The sequence below is a fragment of the Gopherus flavomarginatus genome, chromosome 19 (genome assembly GCF_025201925.1).
Source record: "Gopherus flavomarginatus isolate rGopFla2 chromosome 19, rGopFla2.mat.asm, whole genome shotgun sequence".
Taxonomy (NCBI): Eukaryota; Metazoa; Chordata; order Testudines; family Testudinidae; genus Gopherus; species Gopherus flavomarginatus.
Genome location: NC_066635.1, coordinates 22,995,663 through 23,018,492, shown reverse-complemented (window position 1 = coordinate 23,018,492; position 22,830 = coordinate 22,995,663). Strand labels below are relative to the sequence as shown.

Below are 22,830 nucleotides of genomic sequence, written 5' to 3'. Positions count from 1 at the left end.
AATCTAAAAACTCTCCATTTCTGTCCCTAGTGAATGAGGCAGTGCTGGAATTCATGATCCCTGAGTCTGAAGGCCAGCCTACTGTCCCTAGGCACTGATGGATATTCTCTTGGGCAGCACTGCAATTTAGTGCTATGTATGTTGCCATTCCTTAGACAGTTTTTTCCCTCAGTCATATGATACAATGATGTAAGTTAAGGAAGAATTTATACTGAACTGCCAAAGGCAGTAGACAATCTACTGCAGTTCTGAGTAGTAGATGAGACGTAGCAACCTTTGGATTTCTTGCTTAGCAACCTCAAACACACACCCAGGAGTAAAACTCACAGCCTGGCTCCACAGCAGGACTGAGAAATCCCTAATTCACTTGTAAGTTTTCTAATGGCTAGGAACTGATGGGTGTATATTAAATTCTTATTCATCTGCAATGCCTCTCTGCAAGCGAGAGGAGACATTTCTGGTTTGGTACCTGCCCAGAAGGTAAGAAAAACAGTTCAGTTGAATTCCAGGAAGCAAAATTACAGTCCTTTTAAAGGTTGATTTAAACCAAGACTTAAAAAAAGAAAAAAAACTCCAAATATGTTAGGCACAATGGCATCAATCCTCAAAGGTACGTCGGTGCCTAAATACGCTGGAAGTGTTGGGCCATTGTGACGAATCAGATAAAACTCCTTCTGAAGCTCTTTGGGGAAAGACAATTCCTTTTTGGCAACGGCAGGGCTACACAAATTCCCAGACTGGCTTCTTCTATTGAAAGCACTTCAATAAGTCAGACATTCCCCAAATAGTCACTGCAACATTTTTTACATTAAATAAATAAATAAATAAATAGCTCCCTAGTGAAACCTATCTTGATTATGAGCGGATTTTTATCTTAGTGACATTATCCTGACTGCAGAGAGGTAATCAAATGGTATGTGTGTGTGGCTATCGAGCACAAATGTTTGGTGCACAGAAAAGGAGCCAGGAAAATAGTATCCTAATGAAAGGCTTGTCTTGCCTTCAATTTGAACAGTATGAAGAGACTTTATATCAATTTTTGAGTTTTATTGGTGTTCAAAACTAGCTTGTCTTTGTACATTATGCTCGTTACCACCAGGGCAGATTGTACTTGGAAATAGTCTAAGCATTTGAGAGATGTGTGAACTATGGGCCAGATTCTCTGCTGGTACAAATCAGCATAGTTGCATTGATGTCAATGAAGCTATGGTAATTCACACTAACTGAGAATTTGCCCCTGTAACTCTTGACAGATGCAAGGTTTGGAGTATGAGCCTGACACTTCTGGGCTGAATGTTGCTAATATTGTAATAATCATTTACTGTTCTCATGTTCCTCCTTCTCCTAGTTTGCTAATGCTTCTGCTTCCCTGGTTCCTCACCTCAGTTTTGGAGTTATACCAGTGTAAAACTGGCTTAATGGAATACAGAGTCAAACCATTGATTATTTGCATTTCTGTAGTGTCTTTCACTCAATGTAAAGGCACCTTACAAACATTAATTAATTCTCACAATCACCCTGTGAGGTAAGTGTGGGATATGTAGGGATCTCGTCAGTTATCACTGAAATGCGGTTACCTTTAGAGTGGAATGCAGCAACTGTTTCAACAGTACACAGAAACACTGCACAACACTGTAATGAAGTGAAGCAAAATACCATAACCAGTTGAAAGTCCAACGGTAGTTTATGTAGGCACAACATAACTACTTCATTTAGAATCTGGACAGGACATTGAGTTAACACCCCTATGTCTTACCAATGTTCAAAAGGAGCTTGGTTTTACTTCTTACTGAAAGAAACTCACCTAACAAATGGCAATCTGATAGAGCTGACAAGTTCCGTTCTTGCCTGTATAAATCTGTGCTCCTTTACAGGTTATATCTGCTAACGGGAAAGACAGTCTCATTTTTATAACACATTGCTTGGGCCAGGCTAGCATCCTGACATATAAATCCATTCTCCCCAAGCAGATAATCACCACTCTGCACAAATGACTAGAGGGTGCCACCAGACCCATCAGAAAGCCGACCCAGAAATTTACTGCTAAGGATTATCATACCCATTTCAGGAAATATTTGGACTCAAACCTTGGCTAGGAACCAGAAGGTCAGCATTCTAGCCATTACACTAGTGTGCCAAGATGGCCATAGATCACTTTTGTGCATTTCCTGAAAAGCTCAACTCTTCAGAACAGCTACAAGTATTTAGGAATTAAGTGGAAATAGAAAAATAGAATCTATCAAAAGCAGCGCTACTGATATGGCTACTGAAAGGCCGTAAGCAGCCAGAAATCCCTTTAAAAGATGCCCATATTTCAGGGTGGTGCAAGTTCAGGGCAGAGTTTCAGCCTTAACTTGGAATTACCTTGCTTTGATCAAACTGTCTCAGGGATGTTACTGATGCTGAGATTATCCTTCTTGTTGTTTAACCCTGGGTTGGGGGTGTTTTGCAGGATGGTGATGGTGTTTTGGTCTCTGAATTGGCTAGTAAGGCCAGATTCTGCCTGCATTTCCTGTGTGTAACTAACTACCACAGAGGCAGATGACAGCTGTGTGTATGGAAGGTTACAGAAGTAGCTTTCAAATTGTGGCTCATGCACCATCCAAGCACCACACAGTCCTTCCTGGTGCTCCACATACTGAACATTATGAGAGACCACGATGTGGAATTTGGTACACTGAAGGAAGATAAGGTCTCTGAGATTAGGGTTTGTCTGCCCTTGAAAGTTAACGGGGATTAAGGTGGGGTGTAAATTTAAAGCACAATAGCTATTCCTGAATAACTCCATGTGTGAACACTCTGTTTAGCTTAACCCACTTTCAGAGTGACCCACAGAATGAAATGCTGGACAACTCCTCAGCCTCAGAGTCCAGTTTAATGTCTCATCATCTTCCTAACCCAGAGCTCCCTGTCCCATAGCAGGGGTGGCAGATCCCAACCCCAGAGAGAAACATTCCATGCTGGAAAATGTGCAGAGGACAAACATTTGCAAAAAATGAAATAAAGTAAGCGTTGTATCTGCCAAGTGGCCTCACTGCTCCCCAAGGGGATGGGAAAGATGGAGACAAAATGGGCAGTTCTGAATAGCAGAAAATAGGTGTGTCGATGCTACATGGAAAACTCCCAGTCCCAGGCATCTGGTACTGTACATGGATCTCTTCCTGTATCCCAGGGCTCATGGGAATTATTAGAAAAGTTGGAAACAAGGAAGGGGAACTAAAGGAAAACATTCAAATTAGGGGGAATTGTCGTCTAGTGGTTAAAATGGGAAACTGATAGACAGCATGCTTGAGTCTATTCCCAACTCGGCCTTTGACTGGCTGGGTCACCTTGAGAACCCTTCTGTGTGGCTCAGTTCCCCATCCATAGAAGGGAATACAAATGTTTAGCTCCAGTATCTCTCAGGGGCATTGTAAGGCATAACTAATTAATGCTTGTAAAGCATTTGCAGCTCCTCAGATTAAATGGGCTGTATTTATTTAGAAGTGCAAAGTAACAATTTCTGAATTAGAAAAGGAATGTAAAAGAAACATCTACTGATTGTTTTCTAACTGTATAGACTTGTTGTCCATGGTATTTTCTATCATACTGCCATGTCTTTCAGAATGACATAGCGTTGATCTGCTTTTGCATGTATCACAGTGAACTATGGCTGCTGTGCCAGAAGATGAAGGCCAAACTCCTGGACTGAAACTCCCCAAGCTTAGTGTTAAGAGTATGCCCAGAAAAAAAGAAAAAAGAAGAAGCCAGGAGAGTGCTGCACTGCCAGGTCTCAGGAAGGATGTTCAATGGAAAGAGACATTCTATGAGAAGGTACAACAGAGGGCGCTGAATCTGCAGAGGAAAAAGGTGGAAAAGATTCACATACGTAAGGCAGAGGAAGAAAAGATAAAGAAGAAAGAACCTCTGGACTGGCTATCTAAGGAATGGTTGAGTGAAGATAAGATGACAAGGGACACCCGGGCCTATTTCCTCGACAAACTCTTACCCACATTAGTCCCAGGAGTAGAAAAATTGTTAATGGAAGTAGAAAGAAAGAAGGTGCTTGAAACAGACCAAGATCCACCCAAGTTTGATCCCATTAATTTTCTAGGAGAATATCTGATGAGGCATAACCCTCAGTTTGACACATCCGCAAAACTAGATCCCTACAAGAGAGGGATGAAGGGTGTCATGGAGGAGTTGAAAACTCAGGTGCCTGATACGGCACTTAACAGGTGAGTGAGTTTAAACTGTGCTTGGTTGTAGTATACCCTTTTCATGGTATCTCTGTATTCATTTTACAAAAAGCAGTACATTCCTTAATTGGATACTGTGACTGTAATCTGGGATGACAAAAGTGTATCCTCTAGCACCAAATGAATCCCATAGAGTTCTGTGCCATGGCCAGCAGCTGTCTCCTTCTTTGAATCTTGGAAGCAAGAGAAATCCCAGCACATGGCAGATGTAGCCAAGCAATGGCTTATGCATATTTAAGGCAGTACCGTAGCCCTACTGTGTAGTGCTTGATTTGACACTGTGCACGTGGAATGAAGACACCGTATGACCTTTCTGGACATTTTTAGCACCAGTGTTAATAATATAAGCCTGACACTCCTGAGGCTCTTTTCCCCTTATGTCCCTCCAAAGATAATGGAAATAAGATTAGCCAAGTTGCCTCTGATGGCCATCCTGAGGATTTCTCTTGACTGGACGAAGGGCAGGGCTGTTTGGTTCTTCTTGGACAATCCCTCCAGGAAAATGTTTGCTATAATCCCTCTGTAACTATGTTCGTTTCAGAGCAGTTCACCTTCAGCCATTTTAGACTCTCTTTCCGTCAGCCCTTCCCTTTGGGTCATTATTGCCCATCCTAACTTAGCAGATGAGCTGGTTTTCTCTGCACGATTTGGTCCAGTGTTATTTAATTGATGTATTTTTTTCAACAGCATCTCACAACGTGATGGGATTATAAAGTTCAGTTGCATTGCATTAATAAATAATATATTTATCTTGATTTGTCAGTTCAGAAAAATATGCAAGTGAGCACCAGAGTGGGTAGAAATAATGTCAGAACTACTCATTAATGTCCCGATCACTTTATTCCAGAGTCTGTTTTGGTAGAATAACTGGATTTGTAGCATACTCTCATCTATTTGCATAAAACTGGTGTCAGGAATTAGGGAAAGAAGATGTTGACATAAAATGTCTCATGTCTAGACTCTAAACTAAGATAATGGAAGTTCCCAGTAATTAAATGAATAAAGGAATATGGTTAAATCTCTCTCTCTCTCTCTCATATTTCTAATGCATATGCTGTTGTAGTACATAAGCACATACATAACCTATACCTGATACAATTAAAGCAGTGATAAATGACTCTTATGAAGTGCACTTAACTCTATTTACCTGCCTTTAAATGTAGCTAGACTAGTGATAAGTACATAAGCGCTCTGCATTTTGGCTTGCCATTTATTAAGGGATTTATGATTTCATGCTTTACCTTTGCTTTGAGGTGGTAATTCCAGTTTAAAATTTGGGAGTCAAGTTCTTAGTTTGACAGATATGGAAGAGTCCGAGAGCTGATGCTCAGGAAATCTGTATGAGGAGTCATAGAAGTTAGCCTCTCCATGGCTGCCAGTGCCAGGGGATCTACACAGCCATGGCAGTAACAGGAAGTATCATGGGATTTGTGTTTGTTTTACTTTAGGATTTCCATTTTTGTGTCTGGCAGGATCATAGGATTTGTATGGTGTTCTTAAATCTGGGGACTCCATACCTGCACTACGGCTTTTGCTGCCACCGTGCATTGGTGCGTAATACTTGCCCTGTGTCACTGGCTTTCCAAGTAGAAGAACAAATTAGGAGAGGAATGCCAAGGGGGGCTCAGAATGGCTCATGTAAGCACCCAAATTTCAGGGGTGAAATCCTAGCCCCATTGATATCAATGGGAGTTTTGCCATAAACTTCAGCAGGGCCAGGATTTCACCTCAATTGATTATCCAAAATTTACCCACCCTAGCTGAACTTTCTCTAGCTTCTTCCATCCCCACCGTAACTGTGTCCATGTTGGGAGGCAGGGAGTTCATGAGAGTGAGGTGGGAGAAATTCCTTTTTATCTAAACCAATTCACACCTAAATTAATGTCTGGTTTTGTTCAAAGGATGCCAGTGCATCCAGCTGATTCATGCATCCATATGCGGGAGAACAGGCCCTTCCTTCCTTCCCAAACGTGCTTCTTGTGCAGGGAGTCACCCTGAAGATGTCTCTGCTTATCAAATGCATTACCAACAAATGTGTTCCCACCATGGTGCATCTACCCAGGACTGTTATAGTCAGATGGAAACTCCCACAGTGGGACAGTCTTTGTCCTGCTCCCCAGGACATCAGAAGGAGAGTGCATTTACATGCCCTTTCAGGTGATAGCTGGAACAAGCTGCCTAGAGAAACAAAAATTGCAGCACACGGCATGTGTAGCACGTACCATCCCTTGTGTTTAGCAGTGCCCAAAGTAATCATCAAAGCAGTTTGGCAACTCTTACATTGGAGTTAATCCTGCTTTTTGTTTGCTAATTATTCCTGAAGAGGGGCTGATAGTTGAAATGTTTCTACGTTTATTTCCTATTTTTAAGTTAGAGAGAACTTTCTTGATCCATTTAATTTGGCAACTGGTACATCTCCTCTTTGCAGCATTAGTAAAGCAGTCCAGAAAAGGGAATTAGGTTTCCCAACACCCTGTTCCATTGTATCAAGGTGTCAGGATCTGAATCACATCAGAAAGCAGCTGTCTTTCAGTTAGTCCCATAGTCTGTCTTTTTCCTAGCAGTGAGCAGGGCAGTTTCTCCATTTATTTTGTGGATTTTTTTAAACCAAGTGCCATTTGAACTTAAAGGCCCTTATCGAGGAATTTTTAATATAATTTTTCCCTGTTGTCATTTATAAGTTGATATCTGCAAACTGAAATCTTTTCCCTTGCCTTAATATTAATTTCTTCTTGTAGGTACATCTACTTGCCATTTGTTATAGGGTGAAGTCCTGGCCCCACCAAAGTCAATGGCAAAACTCTTGTTGACTTAAACAGGGCCAAGGTTTCCCCTATGGTATTGCACTTGAGCAGTGTCTTCACACACTGGCTTCATTCTGTAGGGCTGGTAATAACCAAGGTCTGCATGGTCTTGATAAACGAGTACATACTCTAAACCACAGGGCATTACTTACACCGAGACAAGTCCACATGCTCATTTTGTGGCAGAAATCTACTCAATAATATTAATTATCCCTGTATTCTGCACAGCCTGGTAGTCCTTCCCGAGTCCAATATACTCAAGATTGTCCCAGAACAGGTGTGAAGATGGGTTCTCTTTGCAGTGTTCTGGTTTACAGTGGGACTCAGTCCAAGCAGTCTTCCTTCATTTCATCTCAAAGCGAAAGCAAAAACATTGTTGATAGATCATCTCAGAAGCTGCATCCATCGTCAGCTGATGTTTTTTATGATTTTATCCATAGATGAGCTAGCCCCAGAATTTTTGGTGTAGCAAAGACTAGATGTGAGGTCAAATGCAGGAAAGATTTTAGCAGGGATTTTCATTGACACAGTGAAGGCCCCAGGGAAAGATTAAAGAAAACAGAGGCACATTCTGTCCTTGTTATATTGGTAATTAGAGATGTTAGTACACTTACTGTTATGTAGGCATAAGAAGCCAGCTCAGACCTTTACCTCTTTGCAGTTAACAACTTAGCCATATGTGGCCTGATCCTGAGAGGTGCGAAGGACTCACAGTTTTCACTCAGCTCTTCAAAATATTTGGCCATTAATTGGGCAGTGCCAGTGGACAGCAAATATTTAAAATCTAAGAGGCTATGAGAAGTGAGAAATAACTTTTTTGTGGTAGTTGGGCAAGCCCTTTTGTAAATTCCCTAATTTGGCTGCTCATTCTGAGGCTGGATCTGATCCACATATTTCACCATTTTATCAAGATTAGAAATAATCCTGAGTTAAAACACTTCAGAAGGAAATGAAGGAACAGATCAAGACAAAGACAGCTCTGTTCCATTTGGAGCTGCAGGAATCACCTCCAAGAATCCTGTTAAAAATAGGACTGTGAAGCGCTGAGGCCCAAGTAAAATCACAAGTATTGCAGAAGGTTTAAGAGGGTTAAGTTGCACAAGACTCTCTCACATTCATTCATTCATATGCCTCTCGCATACTGGGTAACTGAGTGATTGATGAAGAAGCCTCAATGATAAATGGCCATGAATTAACAGTGACCTAGTAATAAATATTACTGTAGTCAGTGTGTTATTATAACATGTTAAATAGGCCTTATTATTTATTAATTAAAATGCAATTGTTTTATAACTGCAAGCCTTTTTCCTAAACTATCGTGAGAGGTCAGGGATAGTATCAGATTATCATCACACCTTAAGTGAAAGAACAATCTTGGAGAAAAGATAAATCATTTGGTCAAATGACAGTCCTGGGGCCAGTCTTTGCTCTGAGTGACAAGAGACAAATAGGAGTAGCTCCACTTACTCCTGCAAGCTATAGACTGGTATAACTGAGAGCAATATCTGGCTCAGGGAACGCACAGTCCATGGGTGAAAGGAACAGTTAGGAGCTCTCAGTACAAAGACAAAGACTCTCTAACAATCCATTGAAATTGGAATAAAAACTCGAGACCCTCCTCCCCGTAGTAGAGCTGTAATCCTGTAGCTATAGGCATAATGAGTGCCATTAATGGTGGTGTTTTCCTGGAGACTTTACTTATATTTTACAAATAAAAAAAGAGAAATCTATACATGTTCAGTTTAATAAAATCCTTTTATCCTGGGTACAAAGTGGAGAACTGGCAAATGCCCTTCTGATAGGTTAGAGAAGGAAAACAGCTAGAATCCAGAAGAAAGAGAGGTACTTCTGGTCCAGGCTTGCAAACTCTGTGTTCAGCAAAAAACAGAAGCATGGTAGGCAAATTATCCCTGTCCTAAAGCAGTGAGGATTTTATTGTGCAATAGTACTTTGGAAAATTCATTAAACATAGTTCATTGCCAGTTCAGTTCTTACATTAAACGGTACATAGGCTCTGAGACAAATGCATAGTAATGCAATTTTGTTGTTAAATTAAGTGAAGCAAAATTATACCCCTCAGCTCCTGCTAAAATGTTCGGCAGGAAAATTGAAGAACATCTCCATAATTAATGATTAGCACCATCGTAGAAAGGTGCATTCATTAAGGGCAAAATCCACCCTTTGTGTAACTCTGCTAGTCACTAGAGTTGCAGCAGGGATAATTTTCTCCCTAAATGTCTGACTGTCTCTGGGCTCAGAGAGAGTTCCATGCATGTTCCACAAAAGGCTCTCTCTATAGTGATGTACTCGATACTCAAGCTCTGTATTCAAATTCTTAATTACGCTGGCCTTCAGCAGAAACGTCCACTTCATGACAAACATTCTCGCCTTCCAAGAGCTGCCTCATGAAGACATGGATTGTGAGTGTTTATATAGAGTTTGACTGGTAGCTTGTTGCCCAAAAGATTAACTATTTCAATGGGGAAAAGACCTCATGTACTAGAAAGTACAGGAATTACAGTGTGCAATTACTTCCGTTTCCTGCTGTTCTTCAGGAGAGGTCAAACCAAGCTTAGCTCAGCCTATGACAATAACTTTCTGAACCATATGCCCATGCCTTACAGGCTAGCCAGGATGAAGTCTGAGGTAAAGAAAAATCGTGAGCAAAGAGAGCAGGTGGACAAAATCAAGTCTCAGGTGACAGATATGCGAAAGGAGGCCCTGGCAGTGCAGTTCAAAGAATGGACATTGGATGTCAGTGGAAAGCTACCACTCACACTGGTAACTAGGGCAGATATTCATAGAAACACTGCTATGTTTCCACCCGGGAGGAGAAGAATGGAGGTTACTGTGGAAGTGAGTTTGCTATGCTATATAGCAGGAAGGGAGAGGAAGGATGGTCCAGTGGTTAGGCACTAGCCTAGCACCCACAAGATCTGCCTTCAGGTCCCTGTTCTGCCTCAGACTTTCTGTGTGACCTTGGGTAAGTGACTTAGCCTCTCTGCGCCCCAGCTGCTCAATGGGATAATAGCCCTGGCTGCTGCACAGGAGGGTTGTGAGGATAAATCCATGCTTGTGTAGGGAACAGGCACTACCGTGATGGGAGCCAGATAAGTGCCGCAGATAGTTTATATCTCTGAGCCTTGGGTCTCCTGGTGGCAGCTGGTCACAACTCAAAATCATTCACCTGCTGTGAAACTCCCCCGAGGCCCATTAGCTTTACGGGCTATACAGGGCACATAACATAGATGTGGCTTGAATTTCTGTTAGTGGTGAGAGGCCGGGGTGGGGGTGGGGGGTAAAGTAATGTTCATTTAATGGGAAAATTCCTGAACTGTTGCAGTGTGCCTGCTATTGTCTAGCATAACATTCCCGTTTACTTACTAGAAACACTTGAAGGGTGACCTCTTCAGATCACAGAGCTCTGGGTGTGGTCTGTGATGCAGTCATCCATTCTCAGCACTGGTGTATCCTTATGTTGCCGTAAAGATTTGAGGAGCCCTGGGCAAAAACAAAGCAGGAAGAAAATAAATGGCAAGATATTTCTGAGAAAGCAATTGCTATAGAGCTGCTGTATTAATATCTGTTCATAACAATCAAATGGTGATAACCCGGGCCAGAGTGTCAATGCAGGGTAAGCTGGTGCCCTTTTTCTGTCCAGACGTGGGGAGAGAGAGTGAAACTAGAGCTGCTTTGAGTTTAAAGAGGAGTGGAGATGAGCAAAGAGTGTTTCTCTGACTCAGGCTTTTAACTGTTATTTTGATTTATAGGTTCAGAGTGCCCTGAGGTCATTTCTGGATGTCATTTCTATTCCTTTGGGAGCAGGGCCGGGTAAGGTCACAAGTGTTTTCTTGGTTTTATTTTCCTTGGTCTGACTTCTGGTGCAGAATGGGAGCAAAAGGAAAGTAGGCATGGAATCTGTAAGAACCGGCCACGAATCTCGCTTGCAAGACTTCAAGTGGGGAGGGGCAGAAGTTGAACAATTGTGTTGTCTTTGTGTGTATGTGTGTTTTTAAATAAACATATGTAAAAATAACACCACAGCTTGTGGGCCCTCCACCCACATGAGAGCACAAAGCCTGAGTAAATGTCCTTGGCATAGAGGATCTAAAAAGGGCTGGGGAACAAGGAATCCTCTCCCATGTGGTGCGGTCTCTTGATGGAAATGTGCAGCCTTGCTATAGCTATTCCTATAATCCATGGGCTATAGTAGTAGCTGCAGCCCTGTGTGCCTACAGTGATCTATTCGGTTCCATGTCATGTTCCTGACTCCCCAAGTCCATCCCCATCCCAGGCCCCTCTTCCACTTTGCTGCAGAGCTCTGCAGGGTGAAAAGGCATGCAGAGTTCCTCACCAGGGCCTAGAGGCCAGGTCCAGACTAGAGCTTTAAATCGATTTTAAGAGCTCTAAATCGATTTAAAGCTGTAACCGTCCACACTACAGAGTGCATAAAATCGATTTTAAGGGTCCCTAAAATCGATTTTGGAACTCCATCAAAACGAGAGGAGTAACCCCAAAATCGATTTTTTAAAATCGATTTTATGATAGTGTGGACGGCCATCGAAGTTAATGGCCTCCGGGACGTATCCCACAGTGCTCTAGTGGCCGCTCTACACAGGTAAAGGTACTCTTCTGCTGGCCAGGTAAACAGGAAAAGCCCCGGGAAGTTTGAAATTCCATTTCCTGCTTGCACAGCGTGGAGCTCTCAGCAGCAGAGAGAAGAATGCAGTCTCCTGAAAATAGGAAAAGAGCTCCAGCATGGAGCACACAGGAGTTACTCGATCTGATAGCTGTATGGGGAGAAGAGTCAGTGCTTTCAGAACTGCGCTCGAGCAGACAAAATGAGAAAACCTTTGAAAAAATTTCTAATGCCATGCGGGAGAGGGGACATACCAGGGACTCCTTACAGTGCCGAGTGAAAGTGAAAGAGCTCAGACAGGCGTATCAGAAGACCAAAGCAGCAAAGGGCAGGTCAGGCTCTGCCCCCAAAACATGCCGGTTCTACGACGAGCTTAACGCAATATTGGGGAACAGCGCAACGACGAACCCCCCCTTGTCTGTTGATTCAGAGGTGGGTGTCGTGATTCCTGCAACTACGGAAGATTTATTTGATGGCGATGATCAGTATGATGAGGACCAAGAGGAGGAGGCTCCAGCAGAGAGCACAGAGCATTTTATCCCCCCAAACAGCCAGGATCTTTTCCTCACCCTTACTGAGGTTCCCTGCCAGCCATCTCAAGGCAGTACTCCAGAAAATGAAGCTGAGGGACCGTCCTCTGGTGAGTGTAATTTTTTTTACTAAAAGCTTTGGTTTAATGTAAGCCTTTTTTACTGGGTGCTTCAAATCAGTACGTGTACTTAGAGTCACTGACCAAGTAGATTAAAAACCTTTCCTAAAACAGTGACCCATGAGGTGGTTTTTAGAAAAGTCTCCATTGTAACAGGGCGGATTCATCCTGCTTGTTGGGGGAACGCGAGAGCAAACCGGGGAAGGAGAGTAGCTTCGCCGCGGTTTGCTCTCGCGTTCCCCGAACCACCGAGCAAACCGCAGGCAAGGAGACCTGCTTGTTCGGGGACCGCGAGAGCAAACCGGGGAAGGAGAGTAGCTTCGCCGCGGTTTGCTCTCCCGTTCCCCGAACCACCGAGCAAACCGCAGGCAAGGAGACCTGCTTGTTCGGGGACCGCGAGAGCAAACCGGGGAAGGAGAGTAGCTTCGCCGCGGTTTGCTCTCGCGTTCCCCGAACCACCGAGCAAACCGCAGGCAAGTAGACCTGCTTGTTTGGGGAACGCGAGAGCAAAGCAGGGAAGGAGAGTAGCTTGATTACCAGTACAATCTACTACAGGGATTACTAGCCATTATTAACTTACCATTTTCTCCGGGCATGGTCTGTGTGCTCCCCTGACCTGCGTCTGAGCAGAACTCTCTGTCCTCAGCCACAAGCAATAAGTATTGAAGGAATCCTAAGGTGACCTTGTGGTAAAGTAAAATGTTCAAGGTTCGGTAACAGGCACAGGTCAGTGAGGAGAAAGACTGTATGCATGGTTGTGTGAAATGTGTCTCTTATGATTCTTTTATCACTCTTTCCAAACCCCACCCCCCCACACACAGCTGCACATTTCTCCAGCCTCCCTCTCGCTTCTCATCTACGTGGGGGGGGTATCATAAGAAGACTGAGGAAAAGGAGGACGCGTGAGGACATGTTCACCGAAATTATGGCAGTAACCCGTACAGAGAGAGCTCTGCAGGGAGACTGGAAGCAACTGGTCGCAAAGTACAGGGAGGCTGCCAGTCAACGCGAAGACAGGAGGGACCAACGCGAAGACAGGAGGGATGCCAAAAATGATGTCAGGTGGCAGGAAGATCAGCGCTGGCGAGCAGCAACTCTGGATCTTCTTCGTGATCAGACTGACATCCTCCGCGATATGCTGCAAGAGCTCCGTGGTTTCAGAATGCCCCTACAGCCCGTGTATAACCTCCCTCAGTACTCACCCTGTCCCACACCTTCCAGAACCAGGCGTGTAAGAACGCGTGGGGGAAGGCTCTCTGCACCAGCCCCCTCCACTGCTGCGGACACTCCAACCAGAAGGCTTTCATTAGATTGAAAAGCCCTTTGTGTCCTGTTTTTTTCCCTCCTCTAATGATCCAAACTTCTCCCATGGCACCTTTGCCTATTTTTACTCTCAGGTCATGCTATTAAGGCAGTGTGACTGTAGTTTGGTAATGAACTAAAGCAAGCAGCTTTGGAAAGCTGCACGGAAGCTAGTTATCAGCATCAGGATTTGACAATTGGGGATATGGGTAATAAAGGGAAAACAAAGAAAGCAGCCATACCGTAACCTGGTCCATGAGAATTCTTGTTCTGTCTTCTCTGATGCACTTTCTTCTTTCAAACCTCCCTCCCCCTTCCTCCAAACCTCCCTCGCTCCGTCCCCCATAGAACGCTGAGTTATGAAATTTCATGCACAGTATTGTAACAACAAGCATGATGCTTGATTGATGAAAGGGTCTTATTTTAAATAAAGAACACAATTCTTGTAACAAATAGTAGTAACTTTATTTTCAATAAAAAAGCAGTTAAGGAAGGTTGCAGGTACTGTGCCTAGCAGCAGACGGAAGCAGCTAATGGTGGAGGTAGGTAATAATTGGGAAATACAGAATTATATGTTTTCCAATGGACAGCTCTCGCAAGTAACCTAAGCAAGCAATTGAGGAATGCTGCAGGCAAAGTATCTTGCAGCAGCAACACCGCATAGACGGGGAGGGCAGCAATCAATTGAAAGGAAAATCAGCATTCAAACTGTACCCTGGCCCATGAGGAAGCTACTTTTCAGTGCTTCTCTGATGCGCACAGCATCCTGGTGAGATCTTCTAATTGCCCTGGTGTCCGGCTGCGCATAATCAGCGGCCAGGTGGTTTACCTCAGTCTCCCACCCCGCTATAAAGGCCTCCCCCTTGCTCTCACAGAGATTGTGGAGCACACAGCAAGCAGCAATGACAAAGGGGATATTGGTTTGGCTAAGATCTGAGCGAGTAAGAAGCGTTCGCCATCTCGCCTTAAGCCTGCCAAATGCACATTCTACCACCATTCTGCACTTGCTCAGCCTGTAATTAAACAACTCCTGAGCACTGTCAAGGCTGCCTGTGTATGGCTTCATTAGCCAGGGCATCAAGGGGTAGGCTGGGTCTCCAAGGATAACTATAGGCATTTGGACATCTCCAACTGTTATTCTCTGATCAGGGAAGTAGGTCCCTTGCTGCAGCCGTTTAAACAGTGTAGTGCTCCTGAAGACACGTGCGTTGTGAACCCTTCCTGGCCATCCCACGTGGATGTTGGTGAAACGTCCCTTGTGATCCACCAGGGCTTGCAGAACCATTGAAAAGTACCCCTTGCGGTTAATGTACTGGGCACCCTGGTGTTCCGGTGCCAAAATAGGGATGTGGGTTCCATCTATGGCCCCCCCACAGTTAGGGAATCCCATTGCAGCAAAGCCATCCACAATGGCCTGCACGTTTCCCAGAGTCACAACCTTTCGAAGCAGCAGCTTAATGATTGCTTTGGATACTTCCAGCACAGCAGCCCCCACAGTAGATTTGCCCACTCCAAATTGATTCCCGACTGACCGGTAGCTGTCTGGCGTTGCAAGCTTCCATATGGCTATTGCCACTCGCTTTTCCACTGTGAGGGCTGGTCTCATCCTGGTATTATGCCGCTTCAGGACAGGAGAAAGCGAGTCACAAAGTTCAAAGAAAGTGCTCTTACGCATGCGAAAGTTCCGCAGCCACTGCGAATCGTCCCACACCTGCAGGACTATGCGGTCCCACCAGTCAGTGCTTGTTTCCCGTGCCCAAAAGCGGCGCGGAACGGGTAGAACCTCACCCATAACCGTCAGGAGCTCCAACGTGCAGGCGCCCGGGGAGTCAGAAAACTCGTTCTCCAGTTCGTCATCGCTGTCGTCCCCGCATTCAAGCATTCTCTCTTGCATTTCTGCATCATGGGTCAGCAGTGATAGAACGAGAATGCGTGAATTATTTACAGCGTTCGCGATCAAGGACAAGAGCAGACCTGGATCCATGCTTGCTGCAAAATGGCGTTTCCCTCACTGCAGCCAGTAAAAACAGCGCGAACTGACTGTGTGCCGTTTACAGGAAGGGGGGGGGGGGGGCTGTACCCAGAACCACCCAGGACGGGGACTTTGATCCCATCATGCACTGGGCTAGTAACCCATAATTCCAAAGGGCAGGGACCCGTGCAGGAACTGTGGGATAGGTACCCAGAGTGCAACGCTCAGGGAAAAGATGGACGCCAGGGAACATGGACGCTCAACATCGATGTAAGTAGCCCTAGTGTGGACGCGCAAAATCGATTTTATAAAGCCTGCTTTATAAAATCGATTTTAATAACATCGATTTTACCCTGTAGTGTGGACGTGGGCTCTGTGTCCTGCAGCTCCCCCCAGATGAATTGGACCTGCACCATGCCCATGGAAATGGGGGAGGAGTGCAGCATTTGGCCCAGTCGTTTTAGACTAAGTTGATCTGGGCCTCTCTAGTTGCCAGTAACAGACTCACAGAGCCCCTTCCTAAGTAATAAAACTCTAACAGCAGCAAGTAGCTTGTCCCTCTTCTCTCCCCCCCCAGCATTAGCCAAACCTGCTCCCCATGTGTGCATGAAATTCAGCTGAAGATCCCCCAGCCCTCTCTCCTTTCATACTAGGACCATACTTGGCATGTTTTGTTTTGGTTTTTTTTGAGGGGGGGGCGGGGGTTTAAAAATGAAAGCGTGGCGGAGCTGTTACCTTCCAGGGCAAATCCTGAAATGTGCCTGAGAATTGCACGACAAGGCTCATCTTCTCTGGGCATTTCCTCTAACCAGTGAAAGGAAGGACAGTGACATACAATGAGACAAGGCCCACATACCAGAGCACTAAGCACTGAACCGATTTGCATAATTCTCATCCTCTTTATGGCTTACGCTTGAGATAATTAAATAATGATAATTGAATAGATAGGGCTAGAAATGTTGAAGAGGCAGTGTAAGGACTGTTGTCAGAGCTTTAAAATAAATAGAGGCATTATGATCATCAGTAACAACAAACTGGTCTTTGCTGGAAGATGTGAGTCTATGTAGGACACTTGAAAGCCCATTGCAGTCCTCCGCTGGAAATAGCTTTTCTCCACAGCTTGGCTTTGCCCAACCCCTTTTTATGATAGTAATCATTGCCCTGAGTATTCAGCTTACATTGGCAGCACGCTGTCTGAATGGCAAACCCAATCCTCAGGTGCTATTGTGGCACTGTTGGGGATACTGGTACTCTAAGGAAGAAGGGAGTTCCTGACCAGATGGTTACTCTACAGGCATTCTAGGCACTATTGGCAGTATTTTACTCACAGCCCTGCTCTGTTTCTCGGTGTATTTCATTTAACAGAGTCCAATACACTAAGTGAGCATTATGTCATGTTTGATATGTTCATAAAGATAATGTATAACTTCTGAATGTCTTAAGGAAGCAAGAAATATATAAGTTCCACTGAGAGTGTTCTCATTATTCTTGATGTTTCACTCACCATATTGTAGAAGTAAGAATAACAGAATAATAATCCCAATAGAGAGAACATTTCTTCTTTCAAGATTTCCCACGCAAATCCTTGGCATTTCTTCTCAGCTGCACTACTGTGGCCCAGAAACTGGCTAAAAGGTGGCTGCAAAGGTTGTAAAGTCAACAGGAATATCTCCATATTGCTGCTAGAATAAAAGTCTTGTTTTCAGAATACAGAAGCTCCAGGCCTTGCTGGTAATTCCAAAGTCATGCCACAGCTGCAAGGAACCTGACCACTGGTTCCCAACATGTAAAGGAACTACACTCATTCATTACAGCACAAGCCAGGCATAAGCAGATGTAACTCCCATTGAAGTCATTGTGATTTACACCTATTTATGTCATGTTTTAATCTGGCCATAAATCCTTGTCTGCACCAGCCCATATTGCTTACCTTTCAGAAGGGAACTGCAGCTTCTCAGCAATAGAAAGAGATATAAGAATTAGTCTCAGCCTGTATTTCTATAGCCAGGCAGTACACTACTGATTTGGAAGCAGAGCTGAACACGTAAGGTATATACAGGGGTTTCAATTCCCTGCCATTCCCAGCCACAGGCCAGAGTAGCCCTAGGTAGAAATACAATTCTGCAGAAATTCATCTGCCTATTTTCTGTCTAAACTTCTCTCCTTCTCCATTAGAGATCTACGACAGGAAGCTGGAAACCATAGATACAATGGGGAAAAGAGTGAACCAGGAAGAGTTTAGGGAGGTGAGAAGCTAAATAACTGCGCCTGAGTCAGAATTCTGTTCCTGTTGTTGATGCCTTTTAGGAGTGTTTCCTCCCCTGGTGGGTGCTGACAATAGAAGAGGAGAGGCCTTCCCCTTCTCCCTAGCCCCAGGCTGTGACTCTGGGAATGTTGGGTCACTCCATGTTCCCAGGTCACCATGATTATCTGCTCACATCCACATACCCATCCTCATTTTGCAGATCCCCCCATCACTCCAATAGGTGGAATGTTTAGCTTCCTCCAGAGTCACTGTCTGTGCACCTCTATGGATTAATTATCAGGGATATTTTAAAAGCCATGTTGTTAAAACATCTCCCTGGTGCCCTCCTTAGCGTGTGTGAAGACACCATCTCTGCCATACTGCAAGGAGCTGTGTTTCAAATCACTCATGAATTCAGATTTTTCATCAACAGCACACAGGAGATGGTCTCTCAATGTAACTAGCATTCTAATGTAATTAGTATGGTTCCCATAGTGCTATTATTCCTTTGGGAATTCTGTTAACCAAAGTACAATACAACAGAAGGCTAATCAGGGATGAACAGCATTACTGTTTTTGCCCATAGAGTATATTTTGCCACCATGTGGCTTTGGTTTAAAATCCACACCAGGGAGCGTACAGAACATAAGGGAAGTGTTCGGTAGCTTTTGCAGGGAACTTACACAAAAAACTCCTGTTGCAGAGGAGTTTCCGGCATGCTGTCCATTGGACACAAGGGTTCAGTGACAAAGCTGTAACAAATGAAAGAAACAACCATATAACTACAGCTATCCTTCTTGCTCCATCTGCCAGCATGTCCGTTTTTTGTGACCACTACCTGCTCTGGTAACAGTCATATAAATGACTAGTTTTCCAGTCCCAGTAAGTCTTTGTAAACTTGTTCTATTCCTACAACTCCCAAAGGAAGGTGGAAGACAAAAGAAGATTTAAGTAATCTTAAGAAAATGCTACTAAGACTTTAAAAATCAGGATATAAATGTATGGTTATGATTTGAGTTCTTATTTCCCCAGTGCCCTTGTGTATCAGAATTAAATATGTCTTCAGTCAACCAAAAGTCTCTCAAGACATTGGTTGATTGTATGCCTGGGTCACTGCCCCATGGCATAAATTTAAAGTAAGGTGTGTGAAGGGGATTACCGTAGACTCCAGTGCATCCACATTAACTCTGCTACTAATGGTGCTGTTAATCTGCCTGAGCCGTTCCTATAAATCATTGTGAACAGAATATATAGGAAGTGCTGTCATCTAATGGTTAGAGAATAGAAGACAAAAGTGGTTTGTGTTGTGGCCTTGGTCATGTCATTTAAGACCATACTTTCTAAAATGTCAATTTGTCTTAAATTTGACACCCAAAATTGTGGGTCAGTTTTGAAAATGTACCTTAGACCTGTGTCTCATATTACCTATTGGTAAAGTGAGGATAAGTACGACTTTCTTGTGAGGCTTAAGAAATTGTTGGTAAACGGCTTCATTTTGCTCAGATGAGAGGGGCTACATAAACCCGAGCATGATTATTATAAATGCTGAACGAGTGCACCAATAGAATCACAAAATATCAACCCAGATGGTCGATTCTTCATTTAGGCCTGCTTTGGGACAGCGCTCTATGGGCAAAATAATTTGGTGACTTGCCATTATATGTGCTCTCTCTTAGCCTAGCTGTCCCCATCCCACTGTGCTCAGATTTCTAGGATCTACCAAAATAGAAAAGAATTCACTCTAGGGAACAAGTTACAAGTAAATAAAGGAAAAATAACACCAAAAACTATAGTTAAGAAACATCACATATGTGACTTTAACTCACCAAAGTCAAGGAATGTAGTTAAGGATTTCATTCTATCAGGTTTCCCTTCATTAACTTAAAAACAACCAAATCATTTAAAGCTAAATTTACTAGAAAAACTCTCTGGGCTGAGACTTTATCAGTCAAGTTCCACCTACCACCTACAGTAGAGCTAGATTTTATGCTTGGGCTATAAACTGTGAAAAAGAACATTTAGACTAGAAATGATGACGGCCCTTAACTTAGCAGTGCTAGTAGGTGCAGTTACAATAATTAAGAACAGATCATAAAGCAGCTGTGCAGAGACTAATCCCAAACGACTGTGTGTGATTTCTTTGCCTTCTGCACTCCCAGGAGAGTCACATATTTAGTATTTTGCATAGAGATGCATTTTTGTGATAATTTGTTGAGGATTTCTTTTTTCAGCATGAAATGATATATTTTAAAATGTAACCTCAATGTAACTGCATTTAATTAAGGAAACTATTGCAGATAACAGAATCTCAGAGAATCCCTTTTGTCACTAAAAAAAAGTGTGTCAATCTGTAATCTCTGCAATACATGAATGAGTTCTGTATAAATTTCTATTACATTCAGTCCAGAAGAATGCTTTAAATAGCACTGTGCGTAATATTTGTTTTAACTTACAATTGAGGCATACAGTAATAGAAATCAGAAATGTAAAGGACCTACAATGTCAGCTTAGCTAATCTTATTTCCAGCCACTGGAAGATTGTTTCTGCAGTATATTTTCCAGTCCAGTTTTATACGATTAAAGTGATGTGGCTTTCACCAATTCCCTTGGGAGACTATCCCACAGTCTGAACAGACCTCGCTGTCAGGATATTTCCTCCTCCCCACTCTCCATATTCATCTTAAGTTTATTTTTATTATTCATTTTCATCATCCTTCTGGAAGACTGAAGAGAAAGATCTGGCCCCAGACTGATGTGGGCCTTTTCACATTTGGAAAGTATTGATTGTTAATGGAGCTGAAAATTAAATGGCTCTTTTTATGTTTTCTTTTTTGAACTCAGGGCAGCTCTGGGTTACTTAATGGCTGTTACAGAGTCAGTGGTGGGACCTCACACATTGGTGTTTCTGAGTCTGTAAAAAAGGTCGCTCTTGTTCATTGTATTATTGTGTCCTCAGGAACAGAGTGGAGGATTCTTTTATTTTAAAAGTATTTAGAGCCCAAAGACCCACCCTCCCACAATGTATAAGACAGGTTAAATCGTGGGCCTACATTATGAAATGGAGGGCCTTCATCACTTTTAGGGCCTGATCCTAAGCTTTCTGAAGTCAAAGGTAAGACTCCCATTTACTTCAATGGGCTCTGAATGAGGTCCTTAGGGCTAGATTCTGCTCTCAGATCTACATGTGGCTTCATCAGATTCCACTGAGGTTAATAGCAGCCACAGACACACATCAATGGGCCGAATCTGACCCATTGTCTTTAGTGGTATTTACTACCAGCCTAAAGTAGAGAGAGACAGATGATGGAAGTGGAAACTGCTTTATTAGTAATAAATAAACAACAATTGTGTTTATCGCTTGTATAGCACTTTACATTGTCAGAGTGCTTTACAAACACTAGGTCAGGTCTACACTACCACTTACTTTGGTATAACTTATGTCGCTCAGGGGTGTGAATAAGTCACCCCCTGAGCAACATAAATTACCCCGTCCTAAGCACTGGTGTGGATAGCTACCGCTTCTCGCAGAGGTGGATTTATTATGCCAATAGGACAACTCTCTCCTGTCAGCATAGACGGTCTGCACCAGATATGCTTCAGTGGCACAGCTGTGCCAGTGTAGCGCTTCTAGTGTAGATTGGCCCTAACTCATTAATGTTGACTAGTCTGAGGCCTGGTCTACACTACTGGGGTAAGCTGACCTAAGTTATGCTACTCCAGCTACGTGAATAACATAGCTGTAGTCGACATAGCTTAGGCTGACTTACTGTGGTGTCTATACCACACTGCATTGACGGGAGACACTCTCCCATCAACTTACCTTACTCCTCTCATTCAGGTGGTATCGGAGTGGACCGGAGAGCGCTCAGCCGTCAATTTAGCGGGTCTTCACTAGACCCACTACATTGACCTCTGCTGCATCGATCGCAGCAGCACTGATCCCGAGTAAGTGCAGACATGGCCTAAGGTGACACAGACTGGACGAGCACTGTCCCAATGAACCACTAACTTAAAAAGGCAGAGAAATTAAGCATTAAAATGGGCTTTGACTCGTGGTGATATTTAGCGGGCACCCAAAGGAGAGGATGCCTTATCACCACCCATTAATAGCTCTGAGAGTGAGAAAGTGCATTTAGCAACCATGAGTGCCCCCTGGGAAGGTGTGTTATGAGAAGAATGACTCACAGGTCAGGAATGAAATGTGTCCTTTCACTTCATGATAGGGGAGAGAAAGAGATAAGGACTCTGTAGCGGAAAGAATCCCAGAGGCTTTCATGTTCCTATCTCCCAGCACTCTTGGAAATGTAATCTCACCTTCCTCTTGTTCATGAGTCTCCCATTTGCATTCAAGAGTTGCACTTGTCGTAGGCGTGAACTCACAGTACTTTTTTTGTTGGCTCTCTCTTCTTATTTTCTCTACGGCTTCTTTTAGTGACTATTATCCCTTCCATGCCTTCACCATCACTCCTAAACAAGAAGGAAACTTTTAAAATATATTTAAAAATTTTAGGCAAATATTTTGTTCAAAGTAAATTTTATTTATGTCTATAATAACACGACTTTTGTCTTCTATATCACCTATCTCAAAATTTATAAACATTAATTAAGCCACATTTCCCTTTGAAATAAGCATTTTTTCCCTCATTCTAAGGTGAGGAAATTGAGGCACAGAGATTTTAAGGGCCAAATTTTCAAAAGTGAATTCTAATTATGGGTGTCTTAATTTTTAGGTACCCAACTTTAGAGAAGTCAGTGGGAGTTAAGGATGCTTAGCACCAGACAGGACTCAGCCCTTCATGGATAGTTCAACATGACCTGACTTCCTTTTCCCAAAATGCATAATTTACCACCATGCTCTGTGAATTGAATTCTAGGACATGCTCCCCAATTCCCCCATAAGATTTGGTTATGATCTCACGTCCGTGTAAATCAGGAGCATCTCCACGGAAGTCAGTGGAATTGTACTGGAGTAGTGTTGTGT

General features: G+C 43.4%; 1 protein-coding gene across 1 annotated transcript in view; it reads left to right on the top strand.

Annotated features, from left to right (window-relative positions):
• The first annotated feature begins 9,676 nt into the window (after positions 1 to 9,676).
• Positions 9,677 to 22,830, top strand: part of EFCAB5 (EF-hand calcium binding domain 5) — a 48,800-nt gene continuing 35,646 nt past the window's right edge. The window contains exons 1-3 of the mRNA XM_050929634.1: positions 9,677 to 9,823; positions 10,813 to 10,873; positions 17,780 to 17,850. Coding sequence (XP_050785591.1) covers positions 9,677 to 9,823; positions 10,813 to 10,873; positions 17,780 to 17,850 — 279 coding nt within the window. The remainder of the gene's footprint in view (positions 9,824 to 10,812; positions 10,874 to 17,779; positions 17,851 to 22,830) is intronic.